At 37.5% G+C, this 23,234-nt stretch overlaps 1 protein-coding gene across 1 annotated transcript in view; it reads left to right on the top strand.

The window, feature by feature from the left end:
* Window positions 1-23,234, top strand: part of LOC110453384 (low-density lipoprotein receptor-related protein 2-like) — a 172,361-nt gene that overhangs the window by 110,666 nt on the left and 38,461 nt on the right. The window contains exons 5-9 of the mRNA XM_021502306.1: window positions 12,976-13,104; window positions 13,813-14,099; window positions 16,944-17,081; window positions 17,834-17,976; window positions 20,527-20,638. Of these exons, the coding sequence (XP_021357981.1) occupies window positions 12,976-13,104; window positions 13,813-14,099; window positions 16,944-17,081; window positions 17,834-17,976; window positions 20,527-20,638 (809 nt within the window). The remainder of the gene's footprint in view (window positions 1-12,975; window positions 13,105-13,812; window positions 14,100-16,943; window positions 17,082-17,833; window positions 17,977-20,526; window positions 20,639-23,234) is intronic.

The raw sequence follows: 23,234 nt of genomic DNA, 5'->3' as shown, positions 1-23,234 counted from the left end.
AGGGATTAATTCCTAACGTAAGAAACACTTGCTGATTGGCTGATTTAGTTGCGCAAGTCCTTTATGAAAAGGGCAAATTATTTTTTTTTAAAACAGAGATAACTTACTAACGTGGCATAGGTCTGTTATACTTTTTGTGAAAATTCAAAAGATTTTCGTCCCTCTATAGTGGGCCAGGACATTGTGATCAGTAAGTGATTACAGCATCACCGTCAATGTCAAGGTTATATTTGAAGGTCAATTCGGATTGGTTGATCAGCTTGAGAGAAAAAAATCCCTGGTTATGGAGAACTTAAAGAACAAAGAGGTTGAAGCGTAAGATCAAGGCCACAGCTTCCAATTAAAGTAAATGCACAGTAAAAAGACAAATCTTTTAAAGAGCTAAATTTGTGTCCTTACATTTTTCAAAATTATTCAGTGTGCCCTGTGTTGAATCAATGTTAATCTCATTTTAGATTTTTAGGTCACCAAAATTTATTATGGTTGATAAATGTTAATAACTTGATTGGAATTATAACCCTGAGTTGACAGTTTGATGCTTTGAAAATTTTGAGCCAGCCCTACCCCCAAGGTCTGTAGGGTGGGGCCTAAAGGAGTCAGTGTTCTAATATTTCTTCTTTTTCCTTGTTTAGAATCAGAGGTGCTAGTTTCAAATACTTTTTAGTCTTAAATCTGTATGCTAGATATTGAATAAGGTGGTTTTATTGTTTTTTGTCACTGAATAATATTTCTGTTCGTGTTAAAAACAAAATCAACTCTCTGTATAAATATATCAGGTGACCGTTAAGGCCCATGGGCCTCTTGTTTCTGTAAAAATCTATCTAATTTAAAATATTTTAATTCCTTATAAAATTCCACACCATTCAATCGAAGGTTAAAAATGAATCGATAATATGTCTTAATACAGTAAATGAAAAAAAAAAGTGTGCAAATTACATGGGTTTTTACGGTAGTTATAAAAATTGGAATGTGTCTTGAAATTTCCCCTGCCAACCCCAATATACAAACAATGTTATACTGTTGGAATGTGTCTTGAAATTTGTCATACCTGGGACCACAAAGGGTTGAATACCATTTCAGCAATGTTTATTCCAGTGTGAATACATGACAAATTTGTTCTATGAATCGTTGCCAGGTCTAAAGACTTGTCTGTATCGTCAATGGAAGCTATATGCCTGCAACAGCCTTTCAACATCACTTAAATGTTTGCTTTTTATGATGGTCACATTCGATGTGAGGTGGGAAGTAAAGCTTTAAAATGACACTGATCCGTTTGCATTCATAGCACTTTTGTAAAAGGGCCTTGCAATGTAAATGTAAATAAAGAAGCATTAAGCATTCTCTAGGGACCGAAGTACAACACAGATCATTAATTGTAGTTGGGATGTGTCCCGAAGCTTAGAGGACTAGTCACCTGCTAAGCTTGCCTGGTTAAAGTTTAATTTTCTATATGTGAAACATAATGTTAACAGGTTGAAGAACTTAAAAGGTGTTTTTTTTTTAAATCACAGCCCACTCTTTCAAGGTCAGATTAAATGGGATTGATATCTTAACCATATTAACTCATTCACCCCTGAAATTCCATATTGAACTATTCCAACCTTTGAATTGGAAGAGTTCAAATGTGTCTTCAGGGGTGAATGAGTTAAGGTTACAAACTTACTTTTGATTTACGAAAAGAAATTATGAACGTTACTTTAAAAATTACCGATCCGAAATGTTAAACTGTAATGACACAATTTTTAAAATAGCCTTGTACATCCACAGCCTTGTACATCCACAGCAAAATATATGTATAATTATGAAATTTTTTACGTATCATTTGTAAGGGCCTACAGACAGATTTAATGGAAACGATGTGTCGCGATGGTAAAGATTTGTGTTTCGGAGACATATTGAAATCTATTGATATTCTGATTTAATAGCTGCACAGCGAATCTCCAATTTTAGCTGGTCTCAAGAACTTCAGACAGATGGTTTGTGTTGTCGTTGGCAACATAAAAGAGTCTCCATAGTAACAAGATTACATGGCGACTAGTGTTGGATTGTGTCAAGTTATGTGTTAGAATATGGGTGATAAAATCGGCTCTGAGTCCTCTCGAATCCCGACACTAATCAACTGTGACCTTATCTTCGCTCTCATTAAAACACTACATCAGCAATAATGGATTGTGTCATGAAATCTTGCTAATTGTGCAAAATATGGGAGATGCAAACGGCCTTGAACAATTCAAAAACAGATTCTGGATGTTTTAGACATATTTGTTTTTAGAATATTTAGCAATGTTTTAATTTGTTTTTCCGTTTGGTTTTGTAATCATTTTGTTGTATAAAAAAACCCAGAAAAACTTTGGTTGTTAGACTTCAGACCATTTAAGGTCATGACCTTAACTATAGCATGACCTTAACTATATTTAGGGCATGACCTCAACTCTCCTCTATCTGTTAACTCATGACTTCACCCCTGAAATTTCAGAATGAACTACTTCAACCTTGGAATTGGAAGAGTCCAAATGTATCTTCAGGGGTGAATGAGTTAAGATTAGCATCTTGTTATGATTAAATGCTTGACTAGCATCTTGTCATGATTAAACGCTTGGTCAGCCAGGTCAAATAATGGCTGCCAGAAGAAATCAAGGAATAAATTGAATTTTCTTCATGGCCAATGAATTTCAATTAGGGTAAGCCGACAGTCAAAGTTAAGTGTTATAGCTAATCATTTGCTTCCTCTTGCCATGTCGTATTGCAACCCCCCCCCCCCCCATTTTATTTAAAAAAAAACCTTTTGATAGCCTTATTGATCAATGCAAATTTGAAATATGATGACATCTTGTAGATAAAATGAGTCGAAAGTGGTGTCTGCATCTATATATATAAAACAAATCAGTTCCATGAACGTCAATATTTTTTGTGTCTTCGCTAAAAATGTACTTAAAGTCTTCATATTGTATTTCCTTCTGAGTTCAGTCTTGATATTTTTTTTATGGACGGATACACATCATAGCTAGCATTTACACACTTTAAATTTCCATATATCAAATACATGTCAACATATCAGTACATCTTGTGAAAGTTTTTACATCAGCATGCTTCTCTACAGCGTGTTTCTAAATTTCTCTCTGACAAGCTGTCTCCAGTTCCCCGATCATCCCTGCCTTGTTCCTTCCTCCCTATTCACCTTCTCCTTATAATTCCATCTCTGTCCCTCCAATGTCATCCCCTCTTTGTCCCTCATCTCCAGTCCAGTGATCCATCCTTCCTAGTCCCTCCCTCTTTTCCTTTTGTGTCCTTCCTCCAATATCAACCCCTCCTAGTCCATACTCACCAATCTTCCAATTACCCCTTCTTTGTCCTGCTTCTCTTGTCTTCCCTTCCTGATCTTCCGCTCCTTAATCTCTCCTCTCCTGTCTTCCCTCCCTGACCCCCTCCTAGTCCCCCCTTATTAATAAGTAGCGCTCCCCACAACATCACCAGTAGAGAACCCTTCATTGTTCTTCTCTTGCCTCCTCCTGATCATCCGTTCCTTATCCCTCCTTTTCTGTCTTCTCTTCCTGATCACTCCTACTAATCCTTTCTCTCCAGCCCCCCCCCCCCCCCCCCCCCCCCCCCCCCCACACCATTACCAGAAGATAACCATCTCAAGTCTTCCCTTCCTGATTGCCACGTACTAACCCTTTCTCTCCATTCCCCCCCCCTCCCCCCACACACCATTACCAGTAGAGAACCCTATCCTACTGTTTAATACTCTCTTACAGTTGATTACACACCCGTGAGTCATAACGGCCACCAATTCCATTTAGAGTCAAATAGTCCTTTAGGCCAGGCCTACTGTATTGATCCACCCCTCATCATTAATTATGCATAATTCATTTCAATTTGTATCCTAAACGCAAAAAGAAGAAATTTATTGTATAGTAATGAATCGATCATAGGTGATAAAATTCTAATGGTGTTTTTGTACGGAGAGGATCTGAGCATAAAGAGACAGATTTCATGTTGTTGGTCCTTGTCGGCACCCGCTGTCTCGGGTTGACGGGTTTGATTGATGTTTCACGCTTTTGTGATAATAACAGCCCTGTTTCTGATCACTCCCAGGTATGGCAGAAACATCAGGAAGTGTTGTCAATAGGTTCCGTTAGAAACGTAATTTTGTATGACACTGACGTTGGGTTTATTGGGTACAGGTGTGTGTGATGAAGGGTAGTTTATGTCACTCTTGGGAGAAATGATTTAATTATTTATACATGTAAATCAAACCATTATACAGGTGTGAGCTGGGATAATCTAATTATGTATACATGTATATTGGACCATTATACAGGTGTGGGGGTTGGAATATTGTGCATAAAGATAAATATAGTCATATTAATATTTAAAATCTTGTGATTATTCTCTCAGGGACTACCTGTACAATTTCTACGATGTGTAAGCGTTAAACTCTGTACGATCGAGATGGCCTTTGTAGACTTTACCTGTTGCTCTATTTCTACCAGTTTAACTCATTCACCCCTGAAATTTCATAACGAACTATTCCAACCTTTGAATTGGAAGAGTTCAAATGTGTCATCAGGGGTGAATGAGTTTAAAGGGTCAAAACACTAACATTTCTTATGTGAAAATTCCACTTTATCAATACTGTATTTTGCTTTTGCTTGTGTAGTGGAGCTGGACTGGGTCGATTGTTGGCGACCTGGTAGCTCAATTGGTAGAGCGTCTGTCTATAGAGTTAGGAGGGTCCCAGGTTCGAACCCCGGTCTGGCCATTGCATTTCTCTTTCTCCTGTTACCAAGTTGGCGAGCTTTCCAACCCTTGTTTCAAGCACTGGCTGAATGCTTATAGCAGGGGGGAAATATATCCAAACCTGAGTTATGAATAGTTCTATGTTTTGGGGCTAAGACTTACAAAAAGGATGGAGGAATATAGCGGAACTCATGGACAGTGGGTTGATCGGCGGCGACCAGGTAGCTAGCTTAATTGGTAGAGTGTCCGTCTAGAGTTTGGAGGGTCCTGGGTTTGAAACCCTGGTCTGGTCATTGCATTTCTGTTTCTCCTGTTACACATGCAATGGATATCTTTTTCTTTTCGATTTTGTTTTGGAAAATGTCAAAAGGGAGCTTAACAAATTACAACATGACTAGAGATAACGTACACTGTAAACAGTGCTTAGTTTGACGTCTTGTTTGTTCTTTTATAATTGTCTACATGCCGACTCCGGTTCTGCTCAGGACAGCTTTGTCAGGCTCCAGAAGAAGTCGTGCAGGCTGAATTATATGGCTTATATAAAAGTCCATACTGCCAGTATAGAGCCTACAGCTGTACAGTCGCTAATGAGCTGTTTTGAAAAATAAAAAAAAACATGGACAAAAATTGTCCTTTAGAAATTATTATTTTGAATGAACCTCATGATCAGGGACCGTCATGACTGTTCCTACAAGGCTTCATGTGATGTCTGTCAGTAGTCAGGTCCCAATATGTTAGACCAGTGTGCCAGATTTTAATTGTTCAGTAACAGTTACCTTCTACAATGTAGCTAAGACCTATTCGTAGCCTGGTTCGATCCCGGTGGAAGCAGGTACACTATTCACACTAAATCTGCCATCACATATTAAAATCAACTTAAACCATGCATTTTTCCAAAGTTAAATATCTGTAGATTTCATTTAATAAAAAATATGTCAATATTTATCCATTTAAATTACTCAGAGGCACTGCATGTATATATTCAACGAGAACAAATTTTGGATAGGGTTTACTATGGATGCCATGGTAACAGAAGGGAATTGCCTTTAAAATATAGGTCACTCTGTATAACAACCCGCACTACACTATGTCAAACTGTTACCTTTTGAATTACTCTTCTGACAGCCATTTTCAGTTCCTTGAACTTGTATCCAGACAAGATGTACGTATATTACGATGATCTATGCATCTCTTTCGTTTCCTCGTGTGTAAGATAAAGCTGTCCAGAGTCAGAAAGGGGTACGTGTATGAAATTTCTACCTATTACACCCCATTTCACGTGAAGTGACCTAACAATGGCTCAACAATGACGTGACATCACAAATTCTGATGCCGCAATGCGGAAAAGGCGATGTAATGAAATTAAAACGTTTTACGATATATATTCACTGTACGCGTAAGAAAGATGAGACAATTTTTTCTGCACCAACTGTGTTTGCAAATACATGGTATGCTTAATCTCGCTGACAGATCCGTTTCCGTCAAAAAAGCTCAGGGGACAAGTTGATATTTTAAAAATGGTAGCCAGAGTAGTCCCAACACATTTTCTTGGTTTCTGAGCTTATTCTGGTAGTTTGAATGAGAGAAAAATACTATTTAATGCTCAAGGGTGTTACAAGGACAGGGAAATTGCACCCTCAGGATTTTTAACCCTCATCAAAGCCTCAGTTTTAACCAAATTTGAAAAACCCCTCAGTTGTAATTTCTCTATTCTACACCCCTGGACATGAAAGAGTCTTATAGTTTTTTGTTTTACCTAACATTTAACATGTAGCGGAACAGGAATTGGTAAGATTAATTACTGGCAACCAGGTAGCTCAATTGGTTTAAGAGAGTTAGTGTCTTAGAGTATTGAGGTCCTGGGTTTGAATCCCGATCTGACTATGCATTTTTCCTTTCTTGTTACAAACATTGATGATCCTTTTGAGTTTTCATGGATTAAGTGCTTTGAGTTATCTCCCCTGGCACAAGGATGCAAACCTGTAACCGCCAGCATCAAGGCTAATTTAGACACTGTTGATCATGCTTTTAAGACATGCATGGCCAAGTGGGGAAGTACATCTTATATTAGTATTGCAGAATTAATATTATGAAGCTTAATATCAAAATGAAAAAAAAAAGAATTCATTACACAAAATTCATCTGAATAAGAATGTCTTAAAATTGAAATGAAAGAAATCGAAATTATGTACAAAAACTCATCAGAATAAGAATATGTTAATTAAAAAAGAAGAAAATTGAAATTATTATACAAATCCTTGTCAGAATGTTATAGGGTCAGTTCAGTAATTGTGTGTAATATAGCAGAATTATGAAGCTTAATATAAAAATGTTTGAATGAAAAAAAAAAGAAACTGAAATTATTTTACAAAAACTCATCAGAATAAGAATGTCTTAAAATTGAAAAGAAAGAAACCAAAAGTATTACACAAAAGATTGTCACAGTACTATTGGGTTAATTTAGCAATTGCGTGCGTTAACAGTTTTCCAATGTTAAAATTTCCTGATCGCAAAAGGACAGCTTAGCATTTGATTTAAGATAGGCTGTTATGGCTAATGCTCATCTCGGATGCGCTGAGATGCACCGAGCAATGGCGGTATTAAATGTAACACTGAAGGGATTGATCGCTATCACTTTCATCGTTTTTCTTTCCGACCAAGTTATCTTGTTAAATGAAATCAAAAAGCAATTTGAGCTGAAGAATTGGATAATTTCTAAATGTTAGCATTATCCTTCAGTACCTTAAGAGCAAACAAATTTAAGGAAGACCTAAACTGATTGGATAACATGGCGATTATTTTGTAGAACACCACTTGTCCGAATCTCAAAAAGTTGTTGTGAAATTGGATTTGTGACGAGAACATTGTATCAAACATGATTCAATATTGAAAATGACGACAGTGCATGATGATGATGATGATGATGATGGGACTTTGAGCTTGTTGTCAGGATCTTTAACTATGTCGCCGCTGCCTTGTCCGATACGTATACACTGGGGCCATATTGGCAGCTCCAACGGGTAACAATTTGGCCCGAACTGCTAACATCGAAATCTTGGTCATTACATTACACGTTTGAAAATAATGAATGTCATTGACTTGAAATTGGCACTAGCAGTAAGCACATGTTGAGAAAATTGCTCCAGTATTCTGGAGATTTCCTGCAAATTCGTTAACAATATTTTCCCCGCCAAAGTGCCACGGAGTCACGATATCACAGCCATTCCTTCACAGTCGGAAATAATCAATTGCTACCACCATTAATCGTTAGGAAACATTGGATTGTGAAGCTGAAAAAAACCCAACAGACAAACAATCTAAAAGCAACAGTTAAATGAACTATTTGTTTTTGTCTTTAATTTCCATTCTGTGTAAAACAGAAGCTGGCTGTGACATTTGTAAGGTTTCAGAACAAACGTCACCAGTTTGTAAATTCGGTTCAGTGGGAGGCCAGATTTCATCATCTTATCTTACGCGTATTAACGTAACTGATCTTAGCTTGACATGAAATCCTGGTGGCAACAGCACAGCATAACAATGGCTTCTCTCCCAGTACAGTACCATGAGGTCACATTAATCTGGCCCGACTTCGTCCATATATATACAGTTTATGACCTATAGAAACGGGCCTTAACAGGGTCATATATAAATCAACCTTCTGTAGCCTCCGGACATGCTGTCAATTAACTCTACCAAAATCAGACCGGTCAAGTACCGTACCAATCCTGTAATCCCATTTCTTTTCCCTGTAGTCCAGTATTTTCTTGCTGTTTTCATAAATAACACATGCAGACATTATTGACAGGACCTACGTTTAGTAAACCAGGCCTAAAGAATTGGCTCTTTATTGAAAATTAAGCGTAAAAATAGCGGTGAAATTAACCGTCAGTCTGAGACTGTTTGAGGACATGGGGCGGATAGGTTGGAAATAAATGATAGAATTAAACTTGTATTTACTGTCACTGATCCGCAATGGTCATCCAGCGTGAAACGATGCCAGCGGCCATTGATTCTGTGTCTAATGGACTGCAATGTGTGTTGGAAAGGATATATCACGCAGTTAGTCATCCACACAGCCATATCGAGACCAGGTTTTCTGTAGTGAACATGGTCACAGGTCTTCACATGCTGGTCCCCAGTGCCAATGTGGTGTAGCTAACGTCAGGTTGCAGCCGTGCTGGCCAAGTGGTTAAGGCCAGCGCTTTGACATTCTGCTACCAATAGCCCTCGACCGCTGGGTCACGGGTTCGAGACCTATGTGGAGCAGTCGCTATAGGTAATGGTCGTAGGTCAGTGGTTTTTCTCTGGAAACTCCAGCTATATTTCCTCCACCACCAAAACTAGTGGCATGTCCTTAAATGAACATACCTGTAATAATAGAACGTAAAATACAAACAAACCAAACCAATCTTAATGTCATGTCTTTTTTAGGGGTTTTGTGTGAGTAAGTTCACCCTTTCACCCCTATGTAATTTTAGTAGACTCTACCATGCATTGATCTGGATGAGTCCATTATGGTTTACAGTGGTTAAAAGGGTTAAGGATCCCTTTCCCACTGCACTGTGGTTTTTCATATATATATAAAGTTTAGTCTCCCCTAAACTTCTATTTGGATATGACTGTAGCACAGTTCAGTCTTTAGACACTTCTGTAGAGCAGGTACTGGTACCTTTATCGGTTAGAGGGATAGTTTACCAATCTGAAGACGGTCATTCGAATCGTGGTCTAGCAACGCAGAAGTTTTACATTCAGATTTTCTATGGGATCATATTTTATTCATTTTCATCATTTCCCATAAAGCTGTATTCAAGCCAGAAAAGACAGTTTCCTATACTTAGTTACAGATTTTGGCAGTGGTATGGGAGTCCTTAACCCTTTCACCACTGTAGACCATAATGGACTCATCAATATCAATGCATGGTAGAATCTACTAAAGTTAGATAGGGGTGAAAAGATTAATGATGAAATGCACAGATTTGAAACCTTAAATTCCTTTTTGGTATATGCAGTAAAACCTGCTTATAATGACCACTGTCATGAAGAGACCACCGCTGTGTTAAGAGGCCTGCACTAATTAACGTTCTTGATATATTATAGTGATCTAATTGCCAACTGAACCTGTATGTAGAGACTGCATACATCAACTGATCATTTACCCCTACATATCTAAAGTGGACTTGGCCAGTCTTTCATTTGGTAAGGTTCAATTGTGACTCTAGGGGTGAGTGAGTTGGTTAATTAAAGAGACCACTTTTCGGTTTTCCTGAGGATGGTACGTCTCATGATAGCAGTTTGGCTTTTTATTAACAAAAAATGTTTTCTTTTCTTGGTAAATGTATTCAGAGTTTAAAAGTTTAAAGATTTTCAATGAAATTAGAAAGAAAAACACATTTGTAGCCAGTTCTTCCAGTATGTGCCGTACGTATGTAACTTCCATTATTTGCACTCCGTATTGATATCCTCTACATGTGAGAACTATACCAGTATAGTCACGCTGTACTTGACTCCCTTGGGACCCAGTAAACGATTGACCCAACCATGCCTTGTGTGTAGTTCCCTAAATTATGGATAACTATAAAACATGTTTTTCTCTTGTATTCTTTTGGCAACAACATGCAAATGGATTTTTTGTGAAAATAAATAACTTGGTTCTCAAGCACTGTGTGTAAAGTGCCTGCGGTACTCTACTACTTGGGTCATCATTCGTGAAGGATTCGTCGATCGGAATTGACACTTAAAAAAAATAAGGAAAATATAAACATTTAGTTCAATATTTCTGCATGAGTACTGTAATAGAACCAATAAATATCGCTATGCATATTCACCGACAGTCCTTCAGGGACGGTGAAACTGTGAATAACTGAAGCCTGTCACATCATCCAGAGTAAAGCTGAAATGTTTCCAATTCAAACGCACTTAAAATTTCCAGAGAGTGCACACCATTTTCTCAATTAAAGCTCCGTGTTATTATAGACATCTGCTTTCAGGTTCCTCCGAACTAAATGTAGGGTTCGTCAACGAAGCCGTTACAGCGATTCTCATCATTTAAAGAATGAAATATGATTTGTGTATGTTCTTGCATTCTCAGAAAAATGAGTTTACGTGTTTGATATATGCTATTGTTCTCAAAACTAATCGCTATAGATTGAAGTTGCTCGAAATAATTGTACAGTCCTGAAATGTCAAACCCATTCAGTACAGCATCCCAGTGCTTTCGTTCTGTGACAATCCATTATTTCAGACCCATCAGTAATCCACTTGGGGACTGCTATGTTTGTTTCCAATAGAAACGGCACATACATTTTGTATCTTGTTTTGTATTATGTAACTGATCCTGATGGTTCCAAATGAAATATTTTTGTCCTTTCTATGTTTTGGACCCAGTAGAAGATTTGTTTTATCTACGACACATATCTATAGGTTCTTAAAGCTGATCAATAAACTGTTTTTTTTATTTACTTACAGAAACTTGTTTTTACAAGGGTTTGTCACATTTTACCTTTACCATAGCATATATGTGTTTCTACCACAATACGCTGTGTTATTCCACTCTCAGATCATTTTATAAACACGCAGACTGTTAGATAAATATGAGTTATATACCACACGTGATATATGACCTGCAAGAGTTTTGATTGGTCGAGAAGATGAACTTTGACCGGGACGACTTTTTCCACTTGCTTTTTGCCACATGCTGTTTTGTTTACGTCGTCTGCTATCAACATCCGACAAATGTTGGTGACTTTGTGAGGTTATGCGGAAAAGGGGGTTATTAAGGCAATATTAAAAGAAGATGATACTTAAAGATTTGATCGTTAGTTTCAGGCATAATTGCTACAAACGATCGGTATCGTTTCGACGTCACACCGTCGCAAGTCCAGGTCGTGAAACCAAAACAAATTAAGATCTGTCACAGTGTCGGAAAATATTTCGTTCTCCCAACGTCCCGTTATCGATATTTGGACGGCCTGACTATGGCTGAACTTTCACTATAAACGTCAACCATAGAACCGTCAAGAAGAAACGTAGGCCTATGGTTTTGGACATTGACAGCGATAAGTTCGTCACTTAGCGGGAGGCAGACTTCGTACGATATGCTTACGCGCATATAGTCCGTGGTTAATTTATATAAATCAGTGAAATACGGCTACTCACAATATTTAAAGTCGTTCATCTATTATATTTTTTCATGAAGTTGCTGTCGAAACATTAATTTTGACAATTATTGAATTCGTAAAAAAGAAGTTGTTTTTGAATATTAATGAGTGACTTTTTACATATGGGTCATATCACTATGCCAGCCTTGTCAACAAATACTCGTGTGTATGTTATTTCCGACTGATCATGAGATTGTGGTAGAAACAGATCACACGACTCGTGGTTGTTGAGTATGGGATTTTTTTCACTCTCGTTTGTTTATTTTTAAAAGTTACAGAAAGACACTCGCTAAAGCTCATGTCTTTTGTAACTTTTGAAAATTAACTAACTCGAGTGAAATAAATACCATATTCAACAACCACTCGTTGTGTAACCTCTATTTATCGGCTCATGAACATTTGTTATTTACTTACAGAAACCTGTTTTTCATGGGTTTGACGCATTTTACCTTTACCAGAGCATATAAGTGTTCATCAGCTCATGAACATTTGTTATTCACTTACAGAAACCTGTTGTTTCATGGGTTTGTCGCATTGTACCATTACCAGAGCATATATGTACGAGTGTTCATCATCAGGCTTAGGGTTCATAAACATGAAACTTTGTTATTTACTTACAGAAACCTATTTTCTCATGGGTTTGTCTCATTTTAACTTTAACAGAGCATACATTCATGGGCTCATAAACATTTATTATTGATTCTCTCATGTTTAGAAATACCTGTAGTTCATGAGCTAATAAATTAACCTTTGTTTTATGTTTGGAAATGCTTGATTGTACCTTTATACATTTGCCCTGTCAAACTTTTGTGTTTATATAGTGACTAAATGTATTATGTTTTGTCTTAATTTTGGCTGTAAGGAGAAATTTGCCTTTTTTATGGGGGCGAAAAATGGCGAAAGGTAAACAGCTTGCGAAAAATACTGGTAACTTTGGGCTATAATAAACTTTCATATACTTGTGAAACAGAAAGAGAGTAAGTGAGTGTGCTTCCACTGGGGATCGAACCTGTGATCCCAGACTTGTCAATTCATTGGCTAATAACTATGTTTATGCTATAATTTGTTCTATTTACAGATACCTGTACTGGGCTGACCAGTGGAATGGCCGAATTGAACGGACCAGGCTTAACGGGAAAGGGCGAGAGGTGGTGGTCAACAAAGGTGTTTACTGGTCAAATCAACTGGCACTCAGTATGGTATTTAGGTAAGTGGATATTTGGAGAAAACTTTCCTGAATATGTAAATACTATTAGAAGGATGGGATTAAATCTAGGATAAGAAGATTACAGCATCCCTGTAAAAGGAGAGGGAAATGCAAAGGAGCAAGACCAGGAATCCTGCATCCGGGGATCTCTGAACTCTAGATGTGTAACAGGAGAAGGAGAAATGCAGGGCCAGACCAGGGTTCGAACCTGTGACCCTCCAGACTCTTAAACAGACGCTCAAACCAATTGAGTTACCTGGTCTCTGGCGATCGACCCAGTCCAGTTCCGCTACATTCCTCCCTCCATATAAACAAACTCTCTGACCCTAAAGACACTTGAGACCCTAAACCATCTTGTTTTGGGTATATTTTGTTGGGCACCAAATTAGTTACAGGGGAAAGAAAAATGCACAGCCAGACTAGAGTTCGAACCCGGGACCGACAGAACTCTAGACGGAAGCTCTAACCAATTGTCTTTGGCAATCCAACCAGTCCAGTTCCGGTACAGATGGAATTGCTGTTACCGATTGAAATAGTAGACAAATATCATGTTTTCTCCTCAAAGGAAGCTGAAACCATAAAGGACAATTTTAAATGCATTGATTTCTCCCAAAGGAAGATGTAACTTGAAATATTGATATAATGATTTCTCCCCGCAGGAAGTTATACTGTGAAAGACCATATTCATATAGTGATTTCTCCCCACAGGAAGCTGTACTGGGTGGAGGCCACCACTTCAAGTGGCATCATGTCTTGTAATCTCGATGGCACAGGTATCAAGAAGGAGCGTGACCTCTTCAACATAACCTCTGGTAACCCCAGCTTTGGACTGGTCGTCATCGGAAACAAGGCCATTGTTAGCACCTGGTACAACAATGCCATTTTCTCAACTCTGGTCGGCACACCAGTATCTCGCTGGAACACAGAAGTTTCTCACTTGGGCACAGGAAAGCTCTACAGCCTCGCATCTCTCGACCGCTCGACCCAACCTGCATGTAAGTTGTTACTTATTTCAGTTCAACCTTTATAGGGCACTCTAAGCTTGGAAATGAGAATTACAATGAGAAAATCTTCCTATTCATTCATCATCTATCCCTCCATACAGGTTCAGTACAATCTACATTTCCACTGCAAGTTCCTCTATGAGCATTACCAGAAGAAATTGCATTCATAGAGCCATGAACACAATTTGATCAGTGTCATTTAGAAGCTTCTCCTCCTTCCTCGATTAACATGAGATAACCATTAAAATCAAACATTTTGGTGACATAAGCTGTTTCAGGAATCTTGTTTCCACTGATGACACAGGCACCTTTATTAAGAGAATATCTATATTCAGGTCAAGTATGACTGAAAATTTAGAATGTAAATATATTTAGGATTAAATGGCAATTTTTCAATATTCATTTCAGTATGAATGCAAATCAGTTACATAAGTATTGACCACGAAGCCTGCTAATAATAGATGTGTGTTCATACTGACATGAAATTGAAAAAATGCTGTCAAACCCTCATATGAAGACCAACTATTGATATTTTGTAGCCGTATTGAGCTATAGTTTGAAAGGTTTCATTTATCAGTAAAAATAAGGCAAACTGGTATTAAAAACAGTCTCTATGATAATGATGACTATGGAGAGCTTGCATTAAATTGTTCATTGCTGTAGAATTTCGACTTGTTTGATGTCATTTGTGATCAATTTAATGGCAAACACTTCTTATGAATGTTGCTTTGTGTCTGTCTCTTTAAGGAAAGGAAAATCAGACAAAAAATAGCTCAAAAGAGATTTCTCAGATAGGTTTGCACATCTATAGCCATATATGTCCTGCAATAAACCATGAGCGTCGACACATATTCTTGACTCAAAGTAAGTTGATAGGCTTATTACAGGGCAATCAGATATCATCTGGTGGCATTTCCACTGAACTTCAGTAAACGTGGGTGGGCTTATTACCAGGCATGGGCTTATTGCTGGATAAATATCATGTAGGTCTTTTATCAGCTATAAAGCTCAATCGACAACTTGTACTGAACTAGCTGTACGTGTCTGTAACTATGTCATTACGACTATAAAGAGGCGATGGATTGTGTCGGTGCCGACAACCAATCAAGGTTATTGTCTCTCGCACCATCTGCCCTGATTGGTTGTTGGTGTCGATGTTACGGAAGTCTCGAGGCCAACAGTAAACCATGTGTGATGTACAGACTTGCTGTATCAGTCCTCTGACGTGTTGGAAATGTTGAAACATTTCAATTTCGAAGTGTGAATCAAACTGATGTTAACAAGTTTTTGAATCGTACTTAGAATACAATTAGACAAGTTCAAAGATCAGCGGTGGTTCTGATTGAAAGATATTTTTTTTTGAAGAAACCCAATTAAAGTTTTGAAAATGATAGCTCTGTGATCTGATTTCCCAATGGAGAATTATTATTGGTGGTGTTCGTTTCAGCAAAGTTCATGTGTAGAATTGCAATGCCAAGACATGAAACGTTAATAAATGTCAAGTTTAAGAACATACAACTCAGCAATATACATATATATATATTATATACAAGTGTATAACAAAAAAGAATTAAATGTCCATGCGAAGTAAGTAAATATATAGAAAAAAATAAGATCTAACCACTGACAAAAAAACAAGCTGCTTTCACCCATCACAGGGATCTTCAGGTTTATTTCAAAAGGACAACGTCGTGACATCACAATTTCATGTCATCACACTACAATAGTAACATGGGATTGGTGGACAAACTAGTGCAAAATTTTACTGTGGCCTGTTGAGACTTGGTTTTAAGACTTAAGTTTGTAAGGTAGGGAGCAGGGTATAGGTTAAATGGCTAACTTTTTAAATATATCTGAGGATAATGACATTGAACACACATGCACAATCCATCTCATCACAAAGAGGCCATGTTTAAGGGGAGATAACTCTTGGAGGCTGATTGTAAAGGGCAGATAAAAATACAAAGCATTATAGCAGATAGGCTACCTCAGTAAGGGGAGACAATAATTTATTTTATTGCACAGAGGTCATATGTAAAGGGAGATAATACTGTATAGTGCGTCAAGGCAGAGACATCACCTGGGCAAAATCATGTGGTTATGGCAGAGATGTCACTATTTAACTCATTCACCCCTAAAGTCACATTTGAACCTTACCAAATCAAAGACTGGGCAAGTCCATTTTAAAATGTAGGGTTAATGAGTTAAAGGGAAGACAAACTACCAGTGTTGAATTATTAAGGCAGAGTAAGGTAAGACAAACTCTATTGTATAACATTTGAGGGTCATTTGTAAGGGGAGACAACACTAGTAGTGTGGTTGAGGCCCCCAATGTAATACAAAAAATATCATGGCAGAGAGGTCACCTGTAAATTGCGACAACCTTGTTGTTTCATGGCAGACATATAGTCACTTATAAGGGGTGAAATTTCTTCCGTTTTGTAATGCATAAGACACCTTTAACTCATTCAACCCTGAAGACACATTTAAACTCTTCCAATTCAAAGGTTGGAGTAGTTCATTATGAAATATCAGGGGTGAATGAGTTAAGGTTAGACAACTCTTCTGTTTCATGGCAGAAAGGGCACTTATAAGAGAACACTTGTATTATGCAAGTGTTGTCAGACAAAAATGTCAGCCTAGGTCAAAAAAAGAATACTTCTAACTTTATTTTGTATCAATAATTTTAGATATTGGAGAGAGCAACAAAAATATTTGTCAATTATTAAGCAGTACATTGGAATAACATGCAGATATGTTTTATATATAAATATGTTTTGTAATACAAGGGAGGATATACATGGTTTTGTGTAATACAACATTATATTTGTCTAGACAACCACCCCTGTGGCCACAGAGACCGGGGAGGTTGTTCCCACCTGTGCCTGCCCTCGGGGTGGGGCACCGCATATGACTGTGGCTGTCCGTCCTTTTCTGGCCTCGCACTTGACACGGACAAAGCTACCTGTTCAGGTAAGTATCATTGCTGCTCAAGTACATATTGTAATTAAGATGCATTTTGGATAAATTTTATTTTACTTGGCTGACTGCTCATGTAAATATTGCTGAAATAAATCTTTCTGCTTAGATAAGTATTCCATATAAGAAACGATAATATATCTGCATAATGAAAATATTCCTGTTCATGGCCCATATTGATGCTCAAACTCAGATTTTCTGCTCCAGCATAATATTTTGTTCTGGCTTTGAATTAATAAATAATATAAATTCACATTTTGTCAATGATTTGGAAAAGTTTTGAGGGGGACTGCAAGCTGAACGGCATTTTACAAGTTTACATGATTTAAGGTGGTTGAGCACAGAGTCCATGCTTGAGCATAAAAATGGTTTCATGAATACGAGTCCAGGGCCCGTATTCATGAAACCACTCTTGCTTGAAAACCCAGTTTCTTGTTCAGGTAATTTATTTAATTTAAAAAATCACATTTTGTCAATATTTTTGGAAGAATTATTGAGAGACTCAAGCCACATTCTGTTTTAATTGTTAATATTTGCAAGGCAGCTATCTGAGTGTGTCGCATGATTTGAGCGAGTTATAAGAAAGTTAGTTTGAGCTTAGAATTCATACTTGAGCATGAGAACAGTTTTATGAATACACGCTCAGATGTTGCTTTTGATCACTGCAGGAGAAATCAATATATATATCAAATGTGATCAATAAATATATGTGGTGTCTGATATCTTTTTTCTATGGTCATACACAGAACCTGACGAGCTGATGTTGTATACATTCCAAGAACTAGGGGAGGTGGGATTCACAAATCCAGTTCCTTCAGACATTCCACAGACAAATATTCTAGGGCAGAGTCACAGCCCGAACTCTGTCACTTACGATCCTCTACAACAGGTGAGTATCACAACCTAAACCTAACACCTATTACCCTCTTCAGTAATAGGAAGGGTGTAGTGAAAAGAATATGTGTGTTTGCTGGGGATCTATCCCATGACCCTGCAGGTCGAGGATCGAGAAAAGAATACACCTGCTGTTACCCACTGCATGTATCGTAAGAGGCGGCTTAAGTGTGAACGCCCTGCTTTTGCCTCCTCTGCTTGGGGACACACAAAAAAAGACCAAAATAAATCTTCTGCACTCATAACAACATTTGGGATCTTTATCTAACTTCTACTTCTTACTACCTTTTATATCCTAGCGCCTTGCTTGAAAATACCTCACTTCTGGCTTAAATGTTGAGCGTTCGCCCAGGTGAGGAAGTCAATGGGTTCTGTCCCCAGGCCGGGACATACCAAAGTCCTTAAAAATGGTAGTTGTTATTCCCTGCTTAATGTTCAGCATTAAGGATAATAATAACAACTGGCTCACCCGTTGTCAGTATAATGTGACCGGTTGGAATGCTGTACTGGGTGCCTTTGACATGGTATTTTGGTGAGATAGCACTATAAAGTCGGCATTAGATCAGCGTTATAACAAGGAGGCAAGTACCCCAACATACCCTGTCTCCTGCACACATACACGTATATATACACACGTGCACGCTTACACAACACACATGGAGGCACGTCCTTAAATGACCTTGGATGTTTATAGGACTTTAAACCAAATCAAACCAAACCAAACTGTCCCATGACCCCAGACTTATTTAGTGAAGGCTGTACCACTAAGCTCAAGAAAACGTCCCTCTTGCCTAATCTAGTGTTGCGGAATTGGACTGGGTCAATTGTTGGCGACCAGGTAGCTCGGGTGGTAGTGGTCATCTTGAGTTAGGAGAGTCCCTGGGGTTCGAACCCCAGTCTGACTGTCCTTTATCTCTTTCCTGTTAGTTACAATGGTGCCTGTGACCAACCATTGATCCATGAACTAGGCATATACTCAAAAGGAGAAACCCGAGCCTGGGTTGTAATTGGTGTTGTCTTCAGGGGCAAAAAATAAATATAAAAGGAGGGAGGAATGTAGAAGAACTAGACTGGGTCGATCGTCTGCAACCAGTTGACTCTGTTGGTAGAACATCTGTTTGGGGTTTGGCATACTAATTGCCAACCCTCCCTATTTAGGAGGGAGACTCCCGATTTTGGACCATTAAATTTGGCATTTTCAACTAATGAATTTGCTGAACTATTCCTATATTTTAAGTTCTAATTATTTCATCTGAAAGAGCTACTCAAAATATGTCATTTAAATGGGTTTCTTTGTCTCTAGCGGTATTTACACACATTTTATTTCAGTTTTGATTTTGAATCTTCCCCATGGAAATTTCAAAAAAGTTTGCATTTATATTGGTATGGAAGGATCCCGGGTGGAACCCGAGTCTGGCCGTGCATTTTTCTCTCTCCTGTTAAACTAGTGACGGGGACTTTGACATATGTACAATGCACTTCTTTAACACTATTCCACCCTTCTTTCACGTCCTTATTTTTACCATCAATGCCAATCAAAACTCGAGTTTCTTTTCACCCTTCCATTGAAGCTTAAGTATTCTAAAATGAATGGGGTGGGTGACAAGGGCATCAGTTTGTATTAAGAAGAAAGAAGCAAAAAAATTAAGTGCATTTGCTGGGGATCGAACCTGTGACCTCAAACTTTCTAGTCGAACACTTTACCACTAAAATGTTAAAGGGAATTCCCTCTAGCCGAAGCTGCGTAAAGAAAATTTGACTCTATGTTCAATGTATATCCTTTACAGTCTACAACCGGTTTATAATCACCCCATGCAATCTAACCAATCTCACCTACAACAGTTTACAACCAGGTAAAACACTACAACCCAAACACAGGTTTTTTCAGTAATATGACAATTTTCACTCATGTTTATGTTGTCATAGCAACAAACAAGATTTTTTTGACTTTTGATTTTAGTTGTCATGGTTACTCCTAATAAACCTTTGTGAAAAAAATTGGTCCTATGTTGATAATTATGCAATAACTGAAGAACATAAGACATTCAGGATAAAATTGTTTGGATACTGAAGAATTATTTTCTTGCTAGCTTGATATTTTGCCTGAGGAGATTCCTTTAAATGTTACTGTGCTTGAGTTCCAAGGAGAAATTTAAGCCTATTGGTTAACACATGTAGGTCATTTAATGTCAATTCCACTTGTCTTTTATTTTTACTTGGAATTTGACGATTTCTCACAAAATTTCTTAAGGTAAAGCGTACCACAGCATTGGTTATAATGGCACAGAAGAGTTCCACTTATAAAGTTTTATGACTTTGAGTATTCTCCCTTTTATATATTCCTAAATATTTCTAAATTCCTTTCTTGCTTGCGTTCATCCATTACAGGTTTCTAATTTTATTTTTATTTTCGAACATTCAAATTTCAAATAATGGCAATTCTGTGAATGCATGGAAACGTGATTTTAATGGAACCTTTCTTTCGAAAAGGTTATCACGACATTTAAGATATGTGATTAATATTATATAATTGTACTCCTCTCAGATGGTGTACTGGAGTAATCGGGAGGGACCCAGCGCCATTTACAGGTCTAACCTGCAGGGACAGAATAAAGAAGAGTTCCTCAAGGAAAAAGACGGCCTGGGTTATGTTGACGGTAAGATTGATATCTGTTTACCCCCCAACAAGTTCCGAGCACTTTACTGGTTGTCCTCTGGGACGAAATTGATGTTGTTCTAGATTTAAATTTACGTCATGACGTTGAATCGGAAAAGGTTAATTGCAGATTGTCTTCAGAAGTTCAGCAAGGTGGTGTTGAGTGCTCGTCACAATGTTCTGCAGTAATTTAATAGATCCGTGTCTTGCTGTAAACACCAAACTAGTGCATGATCCTTACCTAGCTGTGTTGTAGTGGCCCATTGTCGATGTTAGACCTCTAAATGTGTTAGACCTATACCTAACAGGTGTGGTATTGAGTTTTTTGTAAAACCCTTAGACCTTGAAATTGTGTTATGCAATTATCATTCTTAGACTTTCTAGACTGCAGGTGTCTGACCTCTGACCTAGGTGTGGTGTATTTGACTGTAGACCTAGAACGGTGATGTTTGACTTTTACTGGGAGTGTTAATAAACATATTAGTTAATTTATAATCTAAATCCTCAACCGCGCTCTAGGGTGAGACCATTTCAAGATTAGTGATCAAGAATTCTCTCAAGACCCCAGACCTCAGGCGTAAGACTTTAAGTATAATGATTAATACATTCAGTCATATATAGGTATATACCTATAGGTAGCTAGGTTGAAGATTGGTTTAATTCTTTCCAAGTGTGTACAATTTAGAATAGAACTGAGGCTATGCAGACGTCCTGACTGAATTCTGCACCTGAGGGGTAGAATGTCAATATCCCACATACGTAATGAATGACTTTATTTCTTTAATATTTTAACCAATTTTTTTGCTAAAATATGACAAAGATAATGCTAATGCAACACTATATATAGCAAACTTTTTAAACAACATAAACAAAATCTAAGGTCATATTTGAAAAGAGCAGAAAAAACAGTACACATTATGTATATTTCAAATTTATAGATCCATGCAAGGCTTTCTGTTCAAGCTTAATTGTGCAAGAACATTTATAGCATTGTTGACTTCTTGTTTCAATTGAGGTTTTTGTTTGTAGAGTTTCAGACCAGCTAGGTATGGTATATATAATTGTCCATTGTAGACCCTGGAATTCAGATGTCAAATTTTAACTTCGGTTAGCATAATTTGTCTGAAAATAATAAAAGATTTCAATTAACTCATTAACCCCTGAAATTTTATAATGAACTTTTCCAACCTTAGAATTGGTAGAGTTCAAATGTGTCTTCAGGGGTGAATGAGTTAAGGGGCTGGATTTTCAGGATGCCCGTACCACTGCCAAAAACTGTAACTAAGTTTTAAATGAAACTGTTTTTTCCCGGCATGACTGTAGCTTTGATAAAACCATTTCTGAAAGGAAAAAATACCTTGCAGGATTTTTATGAAAAATAAAACAATGCATAATCAAAAAGAGTGCTGTGAGAGTAAAAAAAAATCCTTGGGGCAAGACCAGGAGTTGAACACTTGACTTCCAATGGTTATATGTTATCAATGTAACCGAGTGAGTTATTCAGTTGACAGAAGTGTACAAGCCCAAATGTGCTACAGTTATATCCAAACGAAAGTCAATAGAGGTTACTGTAAAATCATAAATTTTCGTGGGACAATAAATTTCGTTTATCTCGTGGATAACAAAAGTCCACGAAAATTAAATCCCCACGAAAACATAAATTTGGTATGATATATTAGATAGGGGGAAATCAGAAATCATTGAAATATAATGTCCTTGAAACAGGCTAGTTAGTATATGAAAACCACGAAATTTTAACCCCACGAAAATAAATGATTCGACAGTATAAGATTAATGGCAGTGCAACGCGACAGGGATCCTCAAGTTGGATTTAGCATAGTCTAGTACATGTAGATCTCACACCTCTGGTATGACCTTACTTATCTGTGTACAAATCACATCATCCTGGCCTAGATGTTCATTGACACCTTAAATTTACTTCAGTCTTGTGTGACGGGACCATTGATTGGATTAAATGAGTAGCTAATCAGTATTGATGCGTCCCTTGGATGCGCGACTTTGGAAACAATCCAATATAAGTCTGCACTATTGAAATTCCACATGCCGAGGAATGTGATGCAATAATTGAACTTTAATGACTACAAATATTTCAGTGTATTCTTTCTGCTGGGAAAAAAGTCCAGAATTTCAATCTGTATTAGCATATAAGTTAAATATATTAGATAAACAAAAGCTAAACCAATTAAGGACTGTAGAAGTTAAAGCTTGAGAAAGTTCACTTTACCTTCGGAAACCCTTTAGTTTTAAATATGTAAAGTTACCGATACACGCATACCTGTAATTTGTACATAACTTCTACCTAAATATGATTTACAGTAGATCAACATTATGCAAACCATGTTGTGCAAATCTATGTTTTCTTGAGTGTATATGAGACCTAGCTAATGATTCATTGATTGTCCATTATAACCACTACTTATGTTTTTTTCCAGAAAGGTAGACTATATACAGCAAAAAGAGACAATTCATATCCGTGTTCCTTGAAATGCCCAGGACTCCAGAGCTTGACCTCGAACACATTTATGCAATAATCAACCTATTATTTAAGCTTAACATTGATTGGAATTATCTTCATC

The sequence above is a fragment of the Mizuhopecten yessoensis genome, unplaced genomic scaffold, assembly GCF_002113885.1.
Source record: "Mizuhopecten yessoensis strain PY_sf001 unplaced genomic scaffold, ASM211388v2 scaffold7283, whole genome shotgun sequence".
Classification (NCBI taxonomy): domain Eukaryota; kingdom Metazoa; phylum Mollusca; class Bivalvia; order Pectinida; family Pectinidae; genus Mizuhopecten; species Mizuhopecten yessoensis.
The sequence above is the reverse complement of the archived record's forward strand: the minus strand, read 5'-3'. Positions and strand labels throughout refer to the sequence as shown.